Source organism: Stegodyphus dumicola, chromosome 6 (genome assembly GCF_044657685.1).
Source record: "Stegodyphus dumicola isolate Sdum_Otavi_A_Nest chromosome 6, ASM4465768v1".
Taxonomy (NCBI): domain Eukaryota; kingdom Metazoa; phylum Arthropoda; class Arachnida; order Araneae; family Eresidae; genus Stegodyphus; species Stegodyphus dumicola.
The window spans coordinates 32,858,379-32,880,453 of NC_140773.1; the positions used below are offsets into that span (position 1 = coordinate 32,858,379).

At 32.2% G+C, this 22,075-nt stretch overlaps 1 protein-coding gene across 1 annotated transcript in view; it reads right to left on the minus strand.

Moving 5' to 3' along the window:
• The window catches only part of LOC118199568 (uncharacterized), a 753,888-nt gene that overhangs the window by 162,509 nt on the left and 569,304 nt on the right, over positions 1 to 22,075 (minus strand). The window contains exon 7 of the mRNA XM_085818213.1: positions 6,215 to 6,536. Coding sequence (XP_085674339.1) covers positions 6,215 to 6,536 — 322 coding nt within the window. The remainder of the gene's footprint in view (positions 1 to 6,214; positions 6,537 to 22,075) is intronic.

The following is a 22,075-nucleotide window of genomic DNA, read 5'->3' on the forward strand; positions in this document are numbered from 1 at the left end:
ACATTGAGAATTATGTAATAAAATGCAGTCGAAAATCAAACGGTAATATAAACCTTTAATAACTTGTTTCGCTGCTCTAAAGCTGATAAAGTTGTAAGACTTATTTTAATTAAAACGTATTTCTTAAATTGAATCAAAATGTATTCCAATGTCACCCAAGCTAAAATTTGGTGGAACAGCTGGGTCTTGTTGGATAGGTCTCGTGCCTCTCGCCAGTCACCGTTTAGATGAGGCAGAAGGTAAAGAGTTATTGCATATCAAAGTACGTTCTGTCGTGGCACAAACGATAGCACATCTAGCTAGCATTTGGAAGCAGAAATTCGAATTCCGGGGCAGGACAGTGAATTTTTCACGTTTCTGTACTCCAAAGAAGCCACATACTTTTCACAAACTAATGTAAGTAATTATGTATTTTTCAACTCAAGCAATTTAGAGCAGTAGATTTATTGTGAAACTTAACTAAGGCTTCATTAGCGATGGCCATTTTTACCAAAAGCTCATTCTGTCCACATTCGATTAAAATTTTATGCCCTGCTAGAGAATATGTGATTGAATACTAATTCAGAAGTCAAACAACAAACATCAGCGTTATATTTACAAAATTTTCACTGGACTAGTTTCGATGGTTTTACCGAACCACCATCTTCAGCTGCAAAACCGCAAATGAACAAGATAGGAAATAATGATGAACCACACTTTCAGTTTTTCTGCTGCCAAAATTATTCAAAAAACATCTTCCATTGGAGAACTGGATTTTCTAGAGGCATTTCACATTCATAAAAATCTTTCTGTTCTAGTTAACGATCCTAATTCCAATCCAAATTTGCCTTCGGCCTTTAAAGAAATTATGTTTTAGTTCTAGTTTCACCAACAGATGGCGCCACTTGCTTATTCTTGTCCAGGCTTTCTTATCTTATCTAATCATTATTTCCTATCTTGTTCATTTGCGGTTTTGCAGCTGAAGATGGTGGGTCGGTAAAACCATCGAAACTAGTCCTGTGAAAATTTTGTAAATATAACGCTGATTTTTTGTTGTTTGACATCTGAATTAGTATTTATTCGGCGTGTTATTGTGTCTTAATGTGATTGAATGTCAAACGAATACAATTTAGTCAGTTGGAAATGCCCCTGCTCACAGCTGCCAAGTCTTTGATAAAACATTTTTTTTTCTTTCTGAGACATATTTCCTTTTCATATAAAACTGCTTTAGAAACACACACATAATACAGATTTGCTTGAAACACTATTGCTGAAGCAGCAGAATTTAGAACATATTCCGAATTCCTAGTGTTTCCGAAATACTGCAGGAATTTGCAGTTGCTCATAGTTATTTATAACACCGAACGTATAAAAAGTAAAGTATGCTTCTTACAAGTATATATACACCTTATTTTCTTATTCTTTCTCTAAGAACTAAGGAAAAAAAATACTACTTTGTTGTTTTGGTTCACAGCATAGCACTCTTCATTCATATTTAGTTCATGCATTATGGATTTAACGCTTGTGTGTGTTAAAACCTCTGGAAAGTTTCCATTACCACAACAGAGCAAGGTTCTTCTCTTTTATAGTCATATTTCTCTACGCCTTCAGACTCCACTGTACGTGGTTTGGAATCAATAGATGTCAAAGTATTCTGTATTTTTACTTTAAATTTGTCGTTATGATGTTGCAAGAAATGGGGATAGTTTCGAACTTTAAATCGAACTGATAGAGGGTTTACGAACAATAATGTTTTTTAATAGATAAAAGAAAATATGGATATGAAATAAAAAGGATAAGATAATTAATGGCATTATTAATAGTTATTGAAGATTAACTAATTTATTAGAAGGGTTATCTAATTAATACTACGTTTGATAATTTTCTGCGTAACTATGCGACGGATGATATTATTTGACAATATTTAGCCTTTTAACTGTCATGCCCGAGATAATCTCGGGCACAGCGCTGGTGTTCGAAAATGTCACGCCCGAGTATTACTCGGGGTAATTTTTTTTTGAGTGCATTGTATTGTTATACCCGAATATATACCGGGAGACGTTTATTTCGACTTCATCTCTTTGTGAAACCCGACTGTATCTCGGGAAAAGTTAATGTGCGCTCAGTTCGATAGATGACAGCACTTTACTGAAGATTTCAAAGGTTAGAGGTTATAAGTTTTTTGGTTCAAAGTGTATGGGATCTTTTTGTTGTAAAATGACGTCCAGTTCTTTGAAACATTATATAGATGATTTAGATTCTTCAACCGAAGATGAAGGATGTGTGTTTGATGAGCAGTATTCATGATACTTCCATGGTCAGCCTCAAAATAAAAAAGAATGGAGATATACTCAAGCCGAAGATTGTTTCTAATTACAGTCTAACTATGGGTGGTGTAGATCGCTGTGATTAGGAAATATCCTTTTATCCAACAATCCGAAAACGTCAGAAAAAATATTATAAAAAGATATTTTTACATTTACTAGACAAGGTACTCTGGAACTCATATTTGCTCTATAAAAATGTAGTTGAGAAACGTATTACATTTTCAGAATTTCGAATTTAAGTTGTAGAAGAGCTTTTACATAAATATGATGATGCAGCTTTTGGGCAAAAGAATGTTGGCAGACCACCTACAATAGATAACCCTGCCCGTCTTACAGAACGAAATTTTATATCCTATATTCCTCCTGCTCCTGCGAGCCTAAAAGGCAGTGCAAAGTGTGTTGTTCGAAAAAGGATAAAAATGGGAAAAAGATAAGGAAGGAAACACAATTCTGGTGTAGTGATTGTGGAGTTGGTTTATGCTTGGAAAAGTGTTTCCAGTTGTACCACACAAGACTGAATTACTGAACTACTAATTGGTATTCACTTTTATTTATTTATTTTTTAGAAAATAATTAATTTTTTTCATTTTTAGAAAATAATGATCCACTAGAAGCGAACTTCACAACTGCCATGTTGAGTGGCAGCCGCGTCAAGCAAATATGCAGTGACTACAAAACTTTAAAAATTTTACCCATGTACTTCAAAATATCAATTTTTAACTACTTAAGTATATTTTATTTTTTACTAAACATTTGATTTTTGCAATAAAAAAATTTGACAATTTGTGTACCCAAATCATCAAAATAACTTGACAGTTAAAGGGTTAGGTCAATCCCCTATTTCTCTTCTTTCCACTGACTCTCCCAGAAATACAAATTAAGTGGGCTTAGCGTTCGAAAGTGAATGCTGGCTGTTTCTGTAAAGCATGAGCAGTACCTTCTATTAAAAGTTTATCTGAGTTAAATTAAAGGGTTTTTTACACAGTTTGTACGTTTCTGTCGTAATTGGCAATTTCTGTCGTAAAGTCACTGTGTCTATGCAATGTTTAGAATTATCGTCTAATTTGTGGACTAAAAAAGATAAAATTGTATAATTTACAGCTGATAAAACATTATTGCAAGTTACGTATTGTTACATTCTTTATTTGCCGGTATTTATCGCTATTAGTTATCACACTGAGCAAGCATTTACTAAGTCCGGGTACTAGCTTTTGTATCCTGCACTCATAGAATGACAGTTATGAAAACCACAGTTCAACTTGAGTACTCCTGTCGAGCAGCAACTGACGAATGATCATTGCGTCAGTAGTGCATATGTAGTATCGTGACAATAAACGCATCGTATGAAAGGCGGGAAAGATATTGAGAAAAATATTGCATTTTTCAGTATAAGATTAGCTACAACCAGCAACTGCTTGTTACTGACACTGACAGTCTCTTCGTTTGCACTGACTTTTCTGACCCGAACAGAATTTGATGACTCCTGGCCATGGAATATCCTACGGAGATACGAGGCACATTTTTATCTCAAAAGAACGGTGAACATCCAGAATCTGGGCTATGCAAAATCCACGTGATTTTCACACAGTTCTGTACGGCTTTAAGATATCGTGACATGCTTGTCTTACCTCAATTTTAGGAATGTGTTGCCTTAACTTTTTTATGTAGGATAATGCTCCTTCATATAATTGACTCTGTGTGCAGAGATTTTGTGAAGCGATGGCAGATTGATTAGCCGCTCATTTTCCACTTTTAGTTCAGCGATCTAATGCCGTGTGAGCTTTGGTTGAAGGGCCATTTAAAGAGCATGGTTTATCAGGAGATTCTTCGCAACTTTGGTTGTCTTCAAGGACGATGTAACATTGCATGCACAAAAGATCACTGGCGGCCAGCTTCGGTCAGGTGTCGAACACACTGTTCAACTCTTACACATTTTATTATTTTAGTGAAGGGGCGCACATTGAAAAATACGCTTTACATCCCTAAAAATTCTTCAACAAATAAATGGTGATTGTATTGGAACTTGTACCTTGTTTGTATTTCGAGGTGATGCGCCCCCTAGCGAAACTTTTTAAACTTTATACCCCGGAATCTTTGAGCGTATCCTTTGAATTATCTATCTACAAATTTTCGAATCAATTCGCATTTCAGTTATAGCTATGAAATGCTGTGAATAGACCAAGTTATTTGTATATTCATAGTGTGTAAACTGAACTAAATTTCAAAACAGTTGCAAATCTAAATGAAATTATCTTAAATACGCGCTTAGTTACATACCAGTCTTTCTAGTTTAGGAAATGTATCAACCAAAAAAATATTTTTGATTATAAAACATGAGACATCTCTCAGTTAAAATACAAAACATTTAAATTTCACATTTTAACTACGAGATGTCTTGTGTTTTTATATTCTAAAAAAATTCCTTGTTACTATTACTTGCTGCTACTAAATTTTACAGTTAATGTTTTATTTCAGTAATTGTTTGCGTCATAGAGGAATTAATAATATAAAATAAAAACCATAATACTCCTGCTGTAGATTTTGTTAAATTTTTAACCAGTAATGTGGGAAGCATACGCATCGACGCCATTCGATTCTGCTTCCACCCAACAAGTTGTGACGTCATCTGCCGCAGCCCAGCGCAGCGCAGAGCAGTCGAGACAACGCCGAGACAGCTTCCAGACGTGGAAGGGAACGAAGGAGTTACTTGAGGCAAGCAGACCGCTTGCGGATCCTCCAAGGCAAACACTAGAAGAGCTGGATCTTCGACTAATGTTTGAGTAACTCTAATTTTCCAGTCGTAGTATAGGAAATGCACCAGCATTTGCTTGTTTGTCTCCAAGATTGCTGATAAAAGCAACAACTGTGAACTTCAGTATAACTGGAACTATTTGTGGACTTAAGACTTATCCAGTGGGGTTATGGATGCTTATGTCAGTTTCATCTATCACCAGTTATATGTTCATTTCAGCATTAATCAATTAATCATAATTTCATTCATCTCATTAGTTTTATAATAATTTTATTATTATTAACTCATTAGTTTTATAATAACTTTGTTATTAGTTAGTTATTAACTCGTGCTCTAGTGCGTTCTTAATGTATGATCTTAATAAGTGGTAATCTCACAGTAATATAAGAATCTAGATAAATCGTCTTAAAACAGCTACATACGTAAATATTTGGATGCAAAATCCTAAGCTATAATTTTAAATGAACATATAAATGTGATAAAAATGAAAATAAGAAATTTAAGCTTATATATAAAGTAAACCTTACAATTTTGCTACCTTCCTTGCTTCTTAAAACGGTGAATTGAATCAAGGTAATGAAGACATACATTAATTATCCTTTTTTATGTCGTATTAATTATTGATTCGGAATAGTTATTTGATCTGTATGCATAATTTAATCTGGCAAAATGGTACTATTGCAATGAAATTTGGTTGTAGCAGAATAACAAGTTCAGCGCAGTTTATTTGCATTTAAAAAATTACAATTTTTATTCTACTCAGATAACCGTTTTTCTCTCTTGTCTTCACCCCACAAAATTGGCTTAACTCATTAGTAGAAAATTTTTGGCAAAATTTGCATTTTATGGAATCGGCATCTTTAAACATTTTATAACTGCTATGAACAAAGGCTTATTGATCAGAAATTTTTACACGGGCTAGACGGAAGTTTCTATGAAAGAACTGAAAAGAAAGTGTCAAGTGAACAAAACTGTAGTACACAGAATCATATCTTATTTGGCTCTTTTCATTGAAGATGCGGCCTTTGACTAGTGTTTGCAAAATTGCTTAGTTGTGGAGTTTTTGAAACCTTCTGTATACCTTATGACGTCTAAATGATGGAAAAAAAAAAAAAAAAAAAAAAAAAAAAAAAAAAAAAAAAACGAAAAAACTCACCGTCTAAAGCAATGAGCTGATCTGGATAAATCCCTACTATTGGCAGATCATTCTGATCTCGGATGCGAAAAGATGGCTCATCTTTCCAAAGATACGTGTCTGCCACATCTCGAGCGGACATATGACGTAGGCAAGTAGCGTTTGTGCATCCACTACGGGCGAGAAAGAAGGCTCGATTGTGCTGTGAAAGCTCCTCGAAAGTTCGATTGAAAGTAATGGTGGGTCCCAGAAGCCAGGCTGTGCGGAAAAGGTCTCGGGCGGCTTCAGAAGCTCTGAGAGCTAAGATGGATGCTGCACCTGAGTCTGCTCCAAATATCGTCACCTATAAACAACAAACAAAAAAGAGCAAAAATGTATTCAATTTTTACTTCTAACTCATTCTAAATACTTTATGCTTCAATAAGTTTAATTAACAGCTCAAAACATTTGCAGAAAAGATACATATAAATATTACCATAATTTATGCATTGCTCAAAAAGCGGAAAGGTGAGGGAAGGAGATAAGTGCAAGAAGGCAGATAAAATCTTTCACAGGTAAGAACTACATTATGATTAATACATTTTGAAATAAAATTAACATCTATAAAATAAAAAAAAAACATTCAAATGCATATTAAGAAAAGGAATAAGGATATTTACAGAAATTCGTATCATGCACATGACGCCAGATATACGAACAGTGCATTTTTAATTTCCATTAACATAGTGACAATTCTCAAATATTAAATTATTTTAAATTACGCTTGTATTAAACCACCACACTAAATGCAGGTGATAAGAATATACAATTTATTAAAGTACTAAGGCATTTAATGGTAACTGTTCTTTATGAAAATGTAATACTATTATCTCTGTCTGGAACATGGAATTGCATACATTTCAATTACTTTTAACTAAAGTCTCCTTTCAGTTAGTAAAAGTATTCTTAGTCTAAATTCCTATTAAGAAATTAGTTTCCTGACTAAGAATTACAAAAAAACTGTTTGGTATAAAATAAAAGGCATCTATAAATTTCGAAAGCTTTGGCCAATCAAAGCAGTGTGAAAGCGATATACTCAAGAATTCATTTCTCCTCCTAATATAATTTGTATTTAGAAATAAACTTAAATCAAGTTCATATCAGATATTTCTGTCTTGAGGTTATATCTCTCCCCCCCTCAACGAAAAAAGTAATTGATACCAAGATAATGTAACGCTTAATGCTGTAACGTATTTAAGTTTCTACATTCCTCCAAGTAAGTCTTAAAACGTTCTATTAGTAATAATTTAAAACTGCAATGTTTTCTTTTTATTCATTAATTTTCTGGGTGTAGTAAACCCAAAAGAAAATAAATAAAGTTGCAAAGATTTTATTAGCACAGAAACTTTCCATTTGCAAATGAGTTATATAATTGGAAAGCCACAAAAATAATTTTGCATCTTTCGGGCAAGATACGTTTCATTCCTGTCTCATACATTTCAGAACTTATTTTAATAGGCCTGACTCATAACCTTATAACATTTCAAAGAAAAACATTTGATAAAATCCACATAACCAACAAAATATTTCTTAGCCTTCAACTACAGAACTAACTTTCCCTTACAAAATTATAGATTTCTTAAGGAATCATCGCATTCTCCCTTGGATGATTCCATGACGTAAGTTGTTAGCACGTCAGAATAGCAAACGGGGATTTCCGTGGATCGAATTTTGGCAAGGTACAGCTAAAAGTTCTACATTTCCGGCTCTGAAAAACCTATAGTCCAATATTTAATCCAGAATTTCCTGTTCTGCGCAAATTATCATTTTTTAATACTACATTATTAGGTAACAGAAGTTGACAGTAATTTCCCAATGAATGTTTAATGGATTCCTTTAAAAAAGTTTCACTCTAATCCAGATTTGACAGATGTTAGATGTTATACAAATATTAATGTATTAAGGAAGAGGTAAATATTGAAAATTCACAGTAATCTTTCTAGGAATTGGATCTAAAGCTTCAGATTAACGGGCTGATGTGCTGGATACCATAAAACAGAAATACTTGTGAGGAATGTTCTCAATTTCCAGCTTTAAGGCCTCTGAAAAGCTCGGAAGCAAATTAACACAGCGTGAATATAATCTGCAGGTATTCAGAACAATTACGAGGACATTCTGAAACTTTTGAGATACGGCTAAATGGTACAAGTTAAACTTACAAAACCTTAGGTATTATGCAGGCAAGCCTCCACATTATTCAGCGTCAGGTGTGCTAACCGCAACCGTTCAAGGACAACACGAAAAAGATTGCAATAACCGGTTTCTGGCGCTTCTGCTGCTGGCGTTTGAGGGTGTAGGACGGGCTTCGGTCTGTCCTGGCCGATGCGATATGCCATTTTTCCTGCTTCTCTTTGCTGTTCCTTCGGTGCTGTCTGCTATACATGAAAATCCTTTTTAGTGAGATTTTTACGTGAAGATTCAAGAAAATAATTACTCCTGTTTCCTGTACATCTTTGCAGAAAATAATTTTTGTTCAGCTTCTTCCTCCTTTCGAGAACTCTTCGCGCGCACGTGTTTGTGAGATCTGAAATTTCCTGATTTAAAGAAGAAAAAGCAGAAATATCATGATTAATCAAGTACGCTTAATGACTGCCATCCAAATTTGATTGTTCCTTTTACAAAAAAAAATTTGTTTCGAGCCGATGGAGAAAGATTGACTTTATTCTGAGTGCAACATTAATTCTGGTGATGCCCGTCACTCGTGCTTGATGTTCAAATTTATACGTCTGTCTGGTTGATAATTTTATTGATATTAATGCTTATTTCAATATCAAAGATGAAGAATAAAATATAATTGATTTGGTAACATACAGTTGTCATACTTTGGGGTAAGTACTTTGATTTCGCATTTCCTTTTAGATCACACATTTTGATCTGCACGTTAGTAAGTATTTATGGGTTATTACTACACAACACGATTTACTAAGTAAGCAATTCTTTTGATTTACATTTGTTGATTCTTTAATTCAAAAAACGCCATGTGACTATTTTTGGTGCTTAAGTGATTCTAATTCACTACACTAAATTCTATTTCATTTTTACATTTAGCACCGCAACACATCATCTATTATAACAGGTACATTAGTACTTTTCCATTTGGGAAAGATTAATTGATTCAAACTATCCATTTCTTAGAAACAATGAAAAGTATGGCTTTATAGTGTCATCATTCTCATCTTCGAAATAGAAACGACGGTCAATAAATTTCGTCTTTCTATAAATCGATTAAATACGAATTTATTTAACAAAGGGAGATTAACACCTTTTCAACGGGATTTTTTCTAAAAAAGTTTATTTTTAAAAAAGTACAGTTTACTTTTCTTTGATTTATGGACACGTTAAACTTACATCCTTGCGACTGCTTTTACAAAAAGAATTTTGGAAAAATGATAATATTTTATATTTAAAAAATTTTTTTTAAATGAAGCTTCCGAGTACACTTCTCACATCTTCAAAAATGTGATTTTGGCAACAATTTTCCTTTCTTATTGTTGTTGATAGATTTTTGATGAAATCGCATCATTTTGAATAGTTTCATTCTTTTAGAAATATGAATTTGGCAGCAATTTTTCATCGTATTTCTTATGTCACTGTTTTTTTAAGAGATTGGCATATTTCATTGTCATTTATATATATATATATATATAATACATTTTTATTGATTTTTTTGATAAAGTTGTTCTTCAGAGTAAAATTCTGCGCGGAATTTTATGTTTTTTGAGTTGCTTTCATGTTAATTTTTGTTTATTTCACTGTAAGATATTGAAAAGTTTTGCATGATTTGTTTTCCTTCAACGGAAAGTTGGTTAATTTTTTATTAGGATAATTAACATTTGTATTAAGGGATATTGCTTATTTCATTGTAATTTTGTTATACGTAATAACATTTTTTTTATGAAGTTTTTCTGCAGAGTAAAATTCTACGCAGTTTTTAAATTTGACGTTTGGTATTCCCTTCCATTTTTCCGGTACATTTAATAGCCAGATGAGGGCTGGCAGCGAAGCTGCTAGTATAATATACATTATTAAAGTTTTTACTTCAGTGTGTAATAAACTTATAATTTAAAAAATAATTTTAAACCAAAGTAAAATTTAAAACAAGAAACTAACTTTCAATATTTTTTTTCCGTAAAGAAATATAAATAAGTCAACCGAATATGAATAGCCCGCTAATTAGAATTGTACGGAACAATGTTCTATAAATTGTGCATATTATTGCTGGTATTTATGAAAACTGAAGTTGCATAATATTCTCGTTTACAAACATTTACAATTCTAGTACTAAAACGAACACTATGTGTTGTCTTGTCGCATGCTTCTGATACAAAATGCACTATATTTCTTACTAGTATGCAGCTATAATTATCGTTATTGGCTGTCATTAAACTTGTAAACTAGCCGATATACGCTGATAACATCCTAAAAGCCTGCGCCATTAATTTTGCAAAGATGTTATAAATATCTAAAAGGCTTAAACCCTGTTGTCACTAAACATTATGCGTCTAGTAAACGATACTTAACTTTTCCTTAATTACATCGCTTTAAATTCCTAGCAGTGGGGGAAATTTTCATTAACGGTGCTGTATTATTAATTATTAAATAATTAGTTTCCTTTGATAAAATATTGATCTACAATCGATAAATTCCTGACAACGGAAGTATGTGTTAAGTACCTAGGAAATTTTTGTGATTTTCTTAGTTTTATAAAGTAAAATGTAGATAACACTGATAAAAAATTGCTGTTGGTAAACGATATAAGTTTTAAAAGTTAAGACAATCTTTCACTTTAGAAATATGTTACTTAAAGCCTAGATATATCCGTTTTCGACGATCATACATGGGAGTTTTGATGAACAATTTCTGTGGCTATTTCTTTCATACTGCACTCCATAAGGAAACACGAAATAAAATTTCTCATACAAATAGAATATGAGCAGCCGTTCATGTATAGCACGAAATATGCTGTTGTCTTCAAAGTTGCATTATCAAACCACGTAGTGAACGGCGATTGGCTTGCATTTATAATAAATACAAATAATCTGACGCATGACAAAAAAGTATGCTCTTGCTTTTAATAGGTAGTGCTCATAGTAACTAATATTTTAACGTAGAGCTCGCAGAAGTACTACTTTAAAATATTGTATAAATTAATACCTTAATACATTCTTAAGATATTACCTTAACCTGACACATACTAAAGTCATATTTGATCTACCATGATTCAGAGAAATGTTTATAGAATTCTCTGTGAGCGTTCTCTGTGAAGACTAGAAAAATGATGTCAATTACACAGATGAATGACGCTTTTTACACTGAATTCCCTCTTTCTTATTTGTCTCAGAGGAACAATTGTAAATGAGTGAAATGCTCATCAACAGTTGATTTAGATCTAGCTACAATGGTTTATGAAGTATATTTTAATTTTATAACAGTTATTTTAAGTTAAAGCATCTTTCTTATGTTATCCAGCTTCAACATACAACTCCCTGCCGCCCAGTCGGTATAGTGGTCAAGGAAGCTGACTGCGATGCCGAAGGGCCTGGGTTTGAATCCCGGAGAAGGTATGGTTGTAACTGTCCACCCCTTCATAGGAAAGGCGATGGTGGCCCACCTATTAGGTGCTTTCATAATAACGAGACCACCACATCCGGCCTTGTATAGATTAATGGATTGGTTTATATTTGTAATTGTTCACAATCTTCCATTGGGGGGGGGACATACAACTCCCTACTAGAATGAGATTTAGAATCGCGCTAAATGCAAGTGAGATAGAGGATAGAATTTAAGCCAAGTTCCACTGACTTCGACAGAGAGAGTTAGGATTCTTGAGTAGTGAGCGTTTGCCTCTGGGATACGTTTCTCTACGATGTTGTTAAGCTCAGATGTACTACGTGCCTTTTGATAGTGGCTGGCTAATTTAAGATTACGGACAAACTGCTTTAGAATTTCGTTAGCTTCGGCTAAAGCTCTTAGCTAGACATTAGTTAGTTCTTATTTTTACGCTTTGCTGTACGCCATAAGAAAGGAGTCGACTGTTAATCTTATTTTGAGTGAATAAAGGGTAATTAACCCTTCTTGAGTTTACGTTTCTGTTCTTAAACTTAAGCGATTATTCGCTTAGCTGTTCACCAGGTTCCTCGATACTTAATTTTATAAGTTCTTTATAACTTATAAAACTTTATAAGTTCATAAACTTTATAAGTTCCCAACTTTATAAGTTCATAGTTACTTTCTGAGACATGGTTAATAAATGTGTGATGAGTTGGATAGAACATGGAATGAGTGGTTGTCTAGTAACAGTGTTGAGCACTGCGCATTTAACTGTGGTAATACGACGGCAGTGGCTGAAATTTCAATCAAATATGCACCCATCTTCACGTATTCATCCTCGAAAAGCAGAAAAGCATTGGTATCAAATTCTTGACCTTATATGAGACCTCTACGTGTCCTCCATATCAATGTCCAGCAATCACATGTTATTCCCATCTTATGGCCCCTCGTCTGTAAACATACCCCACAATGTACAGTATATGTGATCAATGAGGCCAAATATGTATCTGACATGTGGTATATGTGTATTATTATTTTTTAAGTGTGCTTTATTTGTCATAAGTCTTCAGTGTTAATCAAGTGTATCCCTCTCCCCCCCTTTTTTCCCCTCTGCGTGTGTGTTTTCTGTACATTTTCATGTTTTTGTGTTTTCATACATTTAGTACCTAGCTCTGAGCCCCTCACCTGTAAATCCGTCCCACAAGTCTCATACCTGTAATTATGTAATTAGTCAAGCAATGTTAATAAGTCGCCTCTGTTTGGCCATGTAAACTGCACCCTTAGTAAGCTCCCGGTGTGGACTCTTGAGGCCACAGGGAGTTGTTGCCATTAGATAGTGGAAGGCGAGGGACACATGCCTGTTTATCTCTGGTAGCCACCAGGCGTCCCCGTCTTCCGTCACCTACCTACCTACCTACCTTATATGAGATATTAAGTTGTATGAGATTCATCGCTCATTTCATAGTCTGCGATCTGTCCTTTCACACTAAACTTCGTGCACGTGCAGCTTGACAGAAAAGGTATTGAACGAGCAAGAGCTTTGGATTACATTCAGAACAGAAAATTTTGGCATCTCTTTAAAATCCACATCAGAAAATGCAAACTGCTCTTTTACTAGAATCGAAATCATTCTTCCTTTTGTTATTCTGGATCACTCAAAAATGCGAAGCTTGCATCAAAGTAAGTAAAAGATATCTGAGTTACTTTCAATCAATTAAAGCCAGAACTGTCATGCTAAGCATTGAAAACTTAAGATTTTTGAAACTTAAAATAAAAATGGTTAAAATTAAGCTTTAAAATCTCAAAAATTGTCATTTTAAGTTTTAAAAGATTAAAAATGGAATTTTGGATAAGGCGTTGGCCGAAATAAACTTCTGGGATTAAAAACAAGTTCATAAATTTACATGTACATTGAAAGCTGCTTTTGTGCGGGGATAAGGGCCGCATAAAACAAAAAATATTCTAAAGCTTCAAAAGTGTCTATAAAATACATTCTTTGCGATACATTAAAAATATGCGGTAAATAGGAACCGCTTAACAATTTATAGGATAGAAAATAACTCAAAGCCTCACGATAGTTAGAAATTGGTTTCTCAAGTAAGACAAAAATTAATTTACAACTGGAAACCTTTAAAATATTTTATTTGATTACATATTAAATATCACATACACAAAAATTTCAAAATGTGCATATAAAAATTATTCTTTGTAGTCAAGACCGCGGACATTCTTGCGGACAACTTCGTTCAAATCACTTTCCTGACTTGACGATGATACCTCGCGCTTGTGTAGAGTTAACATTTTTGGTGATACAATGTAGGCGGTGATTAGTTTTGCCACGGCGGTTGTCTGATCAGCTGCTTGTATATGTTGTGGTTACCAGATATACAAGATCGAAGGTTAGTCTGGAATTTTAAAGTTCTTTGAGAATTAATATCGATTTGTAAGATAATGATGTAATATCGGGTGTGCCATCTCTTAGTTTCTTTCTAAATTGTATGTTATTTTGACACTATTAGCCATTTCTCGTTTTCTTTTTAAATTACATATTTTATTACTTTTTATTCACATTACGCATTTTGATGGACTTTTTTTACATACTGCATAAAAAAATTTGCATTCCACCCCCCAAAAAAAAAACACCACAGAATAAAGTAGCAAATAAAAACAGGTTTCAGTGTACACGATTATATTTTTTAATGATTATAAAGTAATTTCATTAATTATTTTCCTGGGAAATTAAGCACGGGGTCGATCAAAGCAGAGCGTTTTGAATTACACATGATTCATTTTTATGTACTTAACTTTTAGAGAATAATATGTGAAAAAAACAAATGCCTTTGCTTTGTAATTCTCTTTTTTGACATATTTCTTCAATTTCTGTATACAAAAATGTAATTTTTCTCTTTTTAAAGTACTTAATTCTTGTGAAAAGTGTATTACACGTAAAAAAATCATAGTACTTAGTTTTTCAAGCAGCCAAAATTTTTAAAAGCAAAAAGCAAGAATGCTATAATTTGGAAACTTCAGAATATACTGCAACACCTCAAAGAAGGCTTTACGGAATAAACAAAACGTTTTAAGATACAGGTTACGCAATAATTTTGATTCTCTTCTAAAAATAAAATTATATTCCGGCTAGTAAAACTATATCTTTATTACTGAATAACATCAAAACTCAACTCGAAAAGAATATTAATTTGAATAGCTCTTGAATCTGTACATGTACTTTCTCTAAAGCAAAATGATATAAAATTATAAGACTATTAAATCAGTATACTGTCAATTAAGTAAATCTAAAAGAAAAGAAATAAGAAAAGAGACATGCAATTTATATATTATAGTGAAATTTCGTTATAACCACTTGATGTAATTAATGTAGAAGATACTATATAATTGGAAAAGATCTAGAACTTTGCAATTTATCTATTACAGGGGATTAAAACTTATTTTATTTATAAAGTTCATAGTGTAAAGTAAGTTTTTGCAAAATGAAGCAGTCCAGATAAAATGAGCTCTTGAAATAATTGACTTTATACCGAATTCAGCCACGAATTTTTATATTATCGAAAATAAATGAAAAACCGCATTTATCATCGACTGGAAAAAATAGCGAATTATATCAGAAATGATTTTATCGAAGCTGCGGTTCTATTGGACGTCAGCATTTCTTTTAAAAGAATGAAAAATGAAAATTTCTGTGTATTTTTAAAATAAAATTAAACATTATGGATTAATTTATGCTTCATTTATTGGGTGATTCGCATTTTTTATTGACATTATTATTGGCTAGACAAATACACATGGAAGCTAATTCAATTTTGCCCATGCAATTTATTTATCTTTGAAAAAAATGAAAAAATATATCGTAATATATTTTATAGAGACAAAATGATTAGTCAATTATGACTCAAATAGCTGAATTATGGAAGATAGTTAACTAACTTGGTAGTAAAATATTAATTTAATATTAATTATTGGCAAGACAAGACGGACAGACTTTCTTAAACGGTATTTATTTCAGCGAGGAAATTCCGAGCTGTTTTGGGAAACTTTGATATATTGAAAGAGAATAGCATTGTTATAACAGCATGCTAAGCATGACGCATGCAAAGCTTAAGACGAGTACAAAATGGATTAAATTAATAAGTCAAAAACAATTTCTTTAAGGGCGTTAAGCGTTAATCGTAGGTAAGTCTGAGATATTGACTAACTAAATTTAGAGGTTCGAATCCTGCGACTGCCTGCATGACCTTTTTCGTGGTTTTCCCTGTCTGTAACATGACACCCGAGTAGTCATAGAAAGCCATCCGGGTGCCCTGTCCTGCTGTCACCTGTCTGTAACATGTATACGAGCCAATTTCCCTTAGAAAGTCCTCCACGAGTGTCAGATAGCCCTCGAGGTTTTGCCTTAGGTTCGTAAATCAAACCAAACCAAATCAGCTTAGGAATGGATAAACAACGATTTTTCTGACCAGGAGAGAAGTGATATCTGATACAGTTCAATGCGGATCAGGCTGCTGAGATACAGAGGAAATATTCCTAAATTCCTGGTGGTGCCTCATTCTGTTTCATACAATACTTGAAGAAAGTTCATATAATACTTGAGGGATTTTTTTACAATGCTTGAAATTCATATGCCATTCATATTCATTAATATCATTATAACTCATGCAATAATATTAAAGTTCATATAATGCTCATGAAATCCATATAAACTTGAGAAACTCATTTCCAGTTTTAATTTTTAAGATTGCAAAATATGTATGATATTAGAAGATTCTGAATGAACTAGCTTGTATGCCTCTGCAAGCGGTACCTTTTTCGTACTTTAAAAAGAGCAAGTTTGGATACAAAAATCATTAAAAAATCAGTATGCTAGCGTGTACGGATGAGTTATTTTGATATATATCTACATTAGCGATGAAGATTGTTATTATTGTTATTTTCAATGGCGTAAGAGAAATTGAAAGCTTGCATTTAAATTAAAAAAAGAAAAATATAAAAGTACTACAAAAGACAGCCTCCAAATTCTATGTGAAGCCTCATAACTCATGCAGTAATATATCATTAATAAAATTATGTTAGGGGATTTATGTTTAGGGATGTTATTGAACTCTATTCTATATTGGTAAAATTTGAATTTGTTACGCTAAATGCTTTTAAAAGTAAAATTTATTTAACGAGAGGAATTCAAGAGCCTATTCTACATTGGTAAAATTTGAATATATTATGCTAAATGCTTTTAAAAGTAAAATTTATTTAACAAGGGAAATTCAAGAGCCTTCAAAACTTCAAATCATGAATTAACTTTCTGGGCTGTTTCATTCCATTTCAGTCAAACATATCTAGATTTAAATGGAAATCTCTTTTGAGTCATTTCCAGTTTCATTATACCGTAGAGTTTTAGGAAGCGAAATTAACAAATTAATTTAGAAATGTAATTTTTGTGTGTTATTAATGCTAGAAATATAAACTACTGTGCGAGAATAAAATCTTTTACGGAAATTTCAGGGAGACAAAAGACTAGAAAATTATTTCTGCAGAACGAATTGCGATGCACTTAAATATTGATTAATTTTTCGAAATCTCTCCTCGCTAATAAAAGCTTTGTTGCATAATTATTTCAAAATTAATTTAAATTTATGAGCTGCATGACTTATTATTCATTTCTTTGCCTAGCATTGAACTTTCAAGAACTTGTTCCGATATTTAATTATGTACGCATCCTTTTGACTTATGTTATTACTTACTTGGAAAATTTTGTTCTTCCTTAATTAATTTTTTGAGGAAACCTGCATTATGTTCTTGATGAAACTTTTATTTTTTTAGTTTATTATTAGTATTTCTAGGTAAGAGCGGATTTTCTTTTCCTACTTTAAAGATATTTTATTTCTCTGGGTTTTTAGCAAAATTCTGTCGTTAATTGAACTAAGAAGTTTGGCCACAATTAATCGATAATATGTTATTGAAAGAATGTTTCATTTTTTATAAAAGTTTCTACGGTAAATACTCAGTTTTGAATGAACATTATTATTAGTTAAATAGCTTTATTTCTGTTCTCTAAACTTCTGGGTATATGAGCACCTACCTAATCTGTAAATCATAGCTCTATTTATAACATATGCATACTGTTGTAAAATTAATACTGGCAATAAACCAAAAAGAACAGATTATTAGTCCAAAGAGGCTGTATCCCTGAAGGAATATTGTTTTTGTTTTACGATTTGGCGTCGAATCACTCTGAATTTCCGTTTCACTTTTCAAACTGTTGCCACCAAACATTATCGTCCTGTATTATATTTGAAGAAATTAAATAATGAAGAATCTGCATATATGTATGTATGTTTCTCGCATTGTGATAAAACAACTATACCTAGAGCTATCAAATTTTGAATGACGTGATCCTCCTGCGAATATGGGCATCTGGAAGACCAAATTTGAAATTTGGAATTTGTTTTATTATCGATTTCATATTTTGAAAATCTTTAATGAATTTTTGATTAACAAACTCAAGGATTTCAAACCGAGCAATGGCAATGTTGCACAGAAAAAAAATTATCTCCATCGCGTGAGACTATGTATCGGAAATTCCAAACATATGCTCAATTTAAAATTATTTCGCGATATTGCTCTTGAGCTGAAATAGTTTAAGTGCGAAGAGCATGATATTTAATAAATAAAGGTAACCCACAAAATGTTAAAAAGAGACCCTTTGTACGTAATTGAAAAAATGAAACCTTTCAGATTTTCATTTACTGTTTTTTTAAATATTTTTAATATTCTTACCATGTTTACGTTGATACCAACAATCACCCGAATAAAACATGATATTAAGATTTGATATTGGTGCAACTTAATACCTAAAATTCGATACAAAGTAAATATTGACCTACCCATGTATAGTACAAAAAAGAACACGTAATATCTTCCCCTGTGAAACACGGATTTTTACAGATCATTAATAATGTAGTAGAAATTTACATGCATATTTCGTCGCTAGAAACCTAGGTAACACCAGTCATGAATGAAATTCGCGAATTCGTCGTAGAAGAACCATCGAAGGAAGTGAAATCTTGAAACATCGCCAAAGTCACTAATTAAATTTTGACGTTATGATTGCAGAATACTATAGCACTTGGTAGGAATGTAAAATGGCTAGTTATTTTTCAACAAATGCGCTGCTTCTTCGATCTCCGAGCGTTTTACTTCGATGTCCTGTTTGGTCTACGACGTACTGTCGAATGTCATTACGTGACTGGTGTTAGCTAGGTTTCTTGTTAACAATATTATATATTCTTGTTTAAATATCTCTATGTAAATGCCTAAATTTTGGTATCATGCATCTTAAATTTGACAACACGTACAATATAAAGGAATGAGTGAATGCTTGCAGAACTTCAGTAAAATGTTTCGAAAATATATCTTAGTTGGCATATAGAAATCCATGGAAAATTTTCATGGTTTCTTCCCCGCAGTTTTTATTTAAGTGGGGAAGTGTGGATGCTTGCATTGGGGAAGAATATTAGGAAATTTCACAGTTTCATTACTGGCGAGAACATATTTGATTTTTCATTGCCAGACCGTAACGTCAAACTGTTACTATAAGATAATCAGCGAAAGCTTTGATATGAGCCTGATTACAACCATCTTGAGCCTACCTAGATATTTTTAAATGGAAAGAACATATGATAAAATTAATATTTTCACCTACTAGCATATTTAAAGGAATACAAATATACTTTAGTTTTCAGGTCTTGACATTCTGACTGTAAAATGCTTCTTGCAATAAGGTTCTGAAATTTCAATATACGTATAAAAAAAACCCTTGGAAAATGAAACTTTATAGATTTCGGGTGGTGGTTAATACAAGCTTTTCGTATCCAGGAGTAAACCGTGTTTACGGATGTATGCTGCTTTATCTAACTTCACATTTTACATTGGCTTATTCGCTTTTAGCTGCGTCTTTGATATACATTATTTTGTAATTTTTTTATTAAGCATTTGATAATTTAAATTTGTTTCCATTCTTCCCAGCTTTAAAAAATAAAATTTAATACAGTGAAGGTGATATTAATTTTAAAGAACTTGTCAACGCCTATGGCATTTCAGAAAAAAAGAAACATTGAAAATGAATGCAGTTTTTATAAGCAACTTCATAAAGAAACAATGATTTTCAAAAAGGCGTACAATTAGAAAGAGGTTCTCAACCAGGCAGAAGAGGTCCAAAAATATATGATTATTATTACTAGGAAGACTTAATCTGTAGATAAATGTATTATGCATACTTCGCCTACACTATATAAAGATACTACAGTTTCTTCATATAAAAAGATATCCATCTACCTGGACATATCCACGTTAATTGACTGATGCAATTTCACCAGTGGTTAAAGGTGTGCTAAAAACTTAACTCGTCCTCGTGAAATACACTTAAACATTCCATTATATAAAATAAATATGAAAATATTTATGTATGAAAAAAATTACACTTTTTCACAAGATGGGAGCTTACAACATTACTTTGAATCAATAAGGTAAAAGGAACTATTGTATAGAAGTAAAAATAGGCCTCTGTTTCTGAAGAAGTACTCCCTCAAGATACTCTGTCTTTACATACATATACTCATTCATTATAGCATTCATTTACCATAATTTCAAATTATTTTGTATTTATTTCACTTTTTAATTACATTAATGCATGTTTTACTACAATTATTTAATTTTTAAGTTATTAATACTTCTATATTCATTATAATAATATTTAATATCAAAACATATCATTTTAGGTAGATTATACTTAAAACACAATTTTGTATCCATGTATGTTAACCGAATTTATGTTATACAAAGAACATTGAAGATTCCAACAAGGAACTAATAAAATCATGAAAGGAAGTTTTCGTAAATTCGTGTGTTACCAAACATTCCGAAGATTTATTTAAAACCCCAAATTACAGCAATTTACACCGAATTTACCGAATAACTGCGTGGTGCTTAAGATTCATCAACAATGTTAAAAATACCTCGAAATTATCAGAATGTTTGCAGGTTACCGAATTGGAAATGGCAGAAACGTATTGGATCAAACGTGTTCAGGAGCGAAATTTCACAAATGAAATGGGCATTGAAGAAAAACGAGGAATTAGGTTCAAAATGAAAACTGAAGTTCCTCAGTCCATTTGTAGACGAAAGTGTTGTAATTCGTGTTGGTGGACGATTAGAAAATTCAAATTTGGAATACAAACAAGCACATCCAATCGTGTTGCCTCACAAAGATCATTTGACTGATCTAATTATTCTTCATGGTCATCAGGTGGTAGGGCACGGAGGAATAGCAGATACTTCAGATAAATCAGATAAGAAATAAATTTTGGTTGCAAAATATTTCGAACTAAACCTGTCATGCTAGATATGGCACCTCTCCCACCAGACAGATGCCGAGAAGCCTTTCCGTTTGAAAACTCCGGGATAGATTACGCGGGTCCACTGTACGTCAAAAGTGGAAGAGAATTATCTAAGATATACGTTTACTGTTTACCTGTGCTGTAACTGGAGCCATATATATATGTTAACTTTATATTCACACCAGTATTATATTCACACCATTCACACCAGTAATGAAAAAATAGAATTTTTTGTGTAAATTATTTCATTTACTTTTTTAATTCGCATCATTCTCAAATTAAATAAAATTCTCAATATTAATTTAAATTCAAATATTTTTATATTAATTAAAAAATAATGATTAATCACATAACAATTCATTAATCGTCCTTGAATAAAATCTCAAAATTCTTTACTTAATCTAATATAGTAATTTAAATTCAAATTTTTGGTACCATACATTTCAATTTGCTATAATTTTCATACAACACTTTCATAACATTTTCAACAACACGTTTAATCCAGGATAAGAAGAAACCTCATTACGTGTTAAAATTTCAAAGTAAATAATGTTTAGCAGACATTATTAGTAAAATAATATTAAACATACTCATATAATTTGTTAATTCAAAACTATTTAAAGGAAATATTGAATTATTACGCAGCCATGACCGTTGCATTTTATCATTTTAAAATGATTTTTATTTTTCATAGCATGAACCGAATCGAAATATAGGTTGAATTAAGTCTTTTAAAAGCTCCTTTATTTCATCTTCAGCTATGTTTCAAATTTCTAAAAAAAGTATGCTTCACTTCATATTAAAAGGTTTGATGATTTATCAGAAGCGGAATTTTTAAAAGAAGGCCAGAAATAAGAATTAATAATTTTCGTGCGAATTGTTCTAA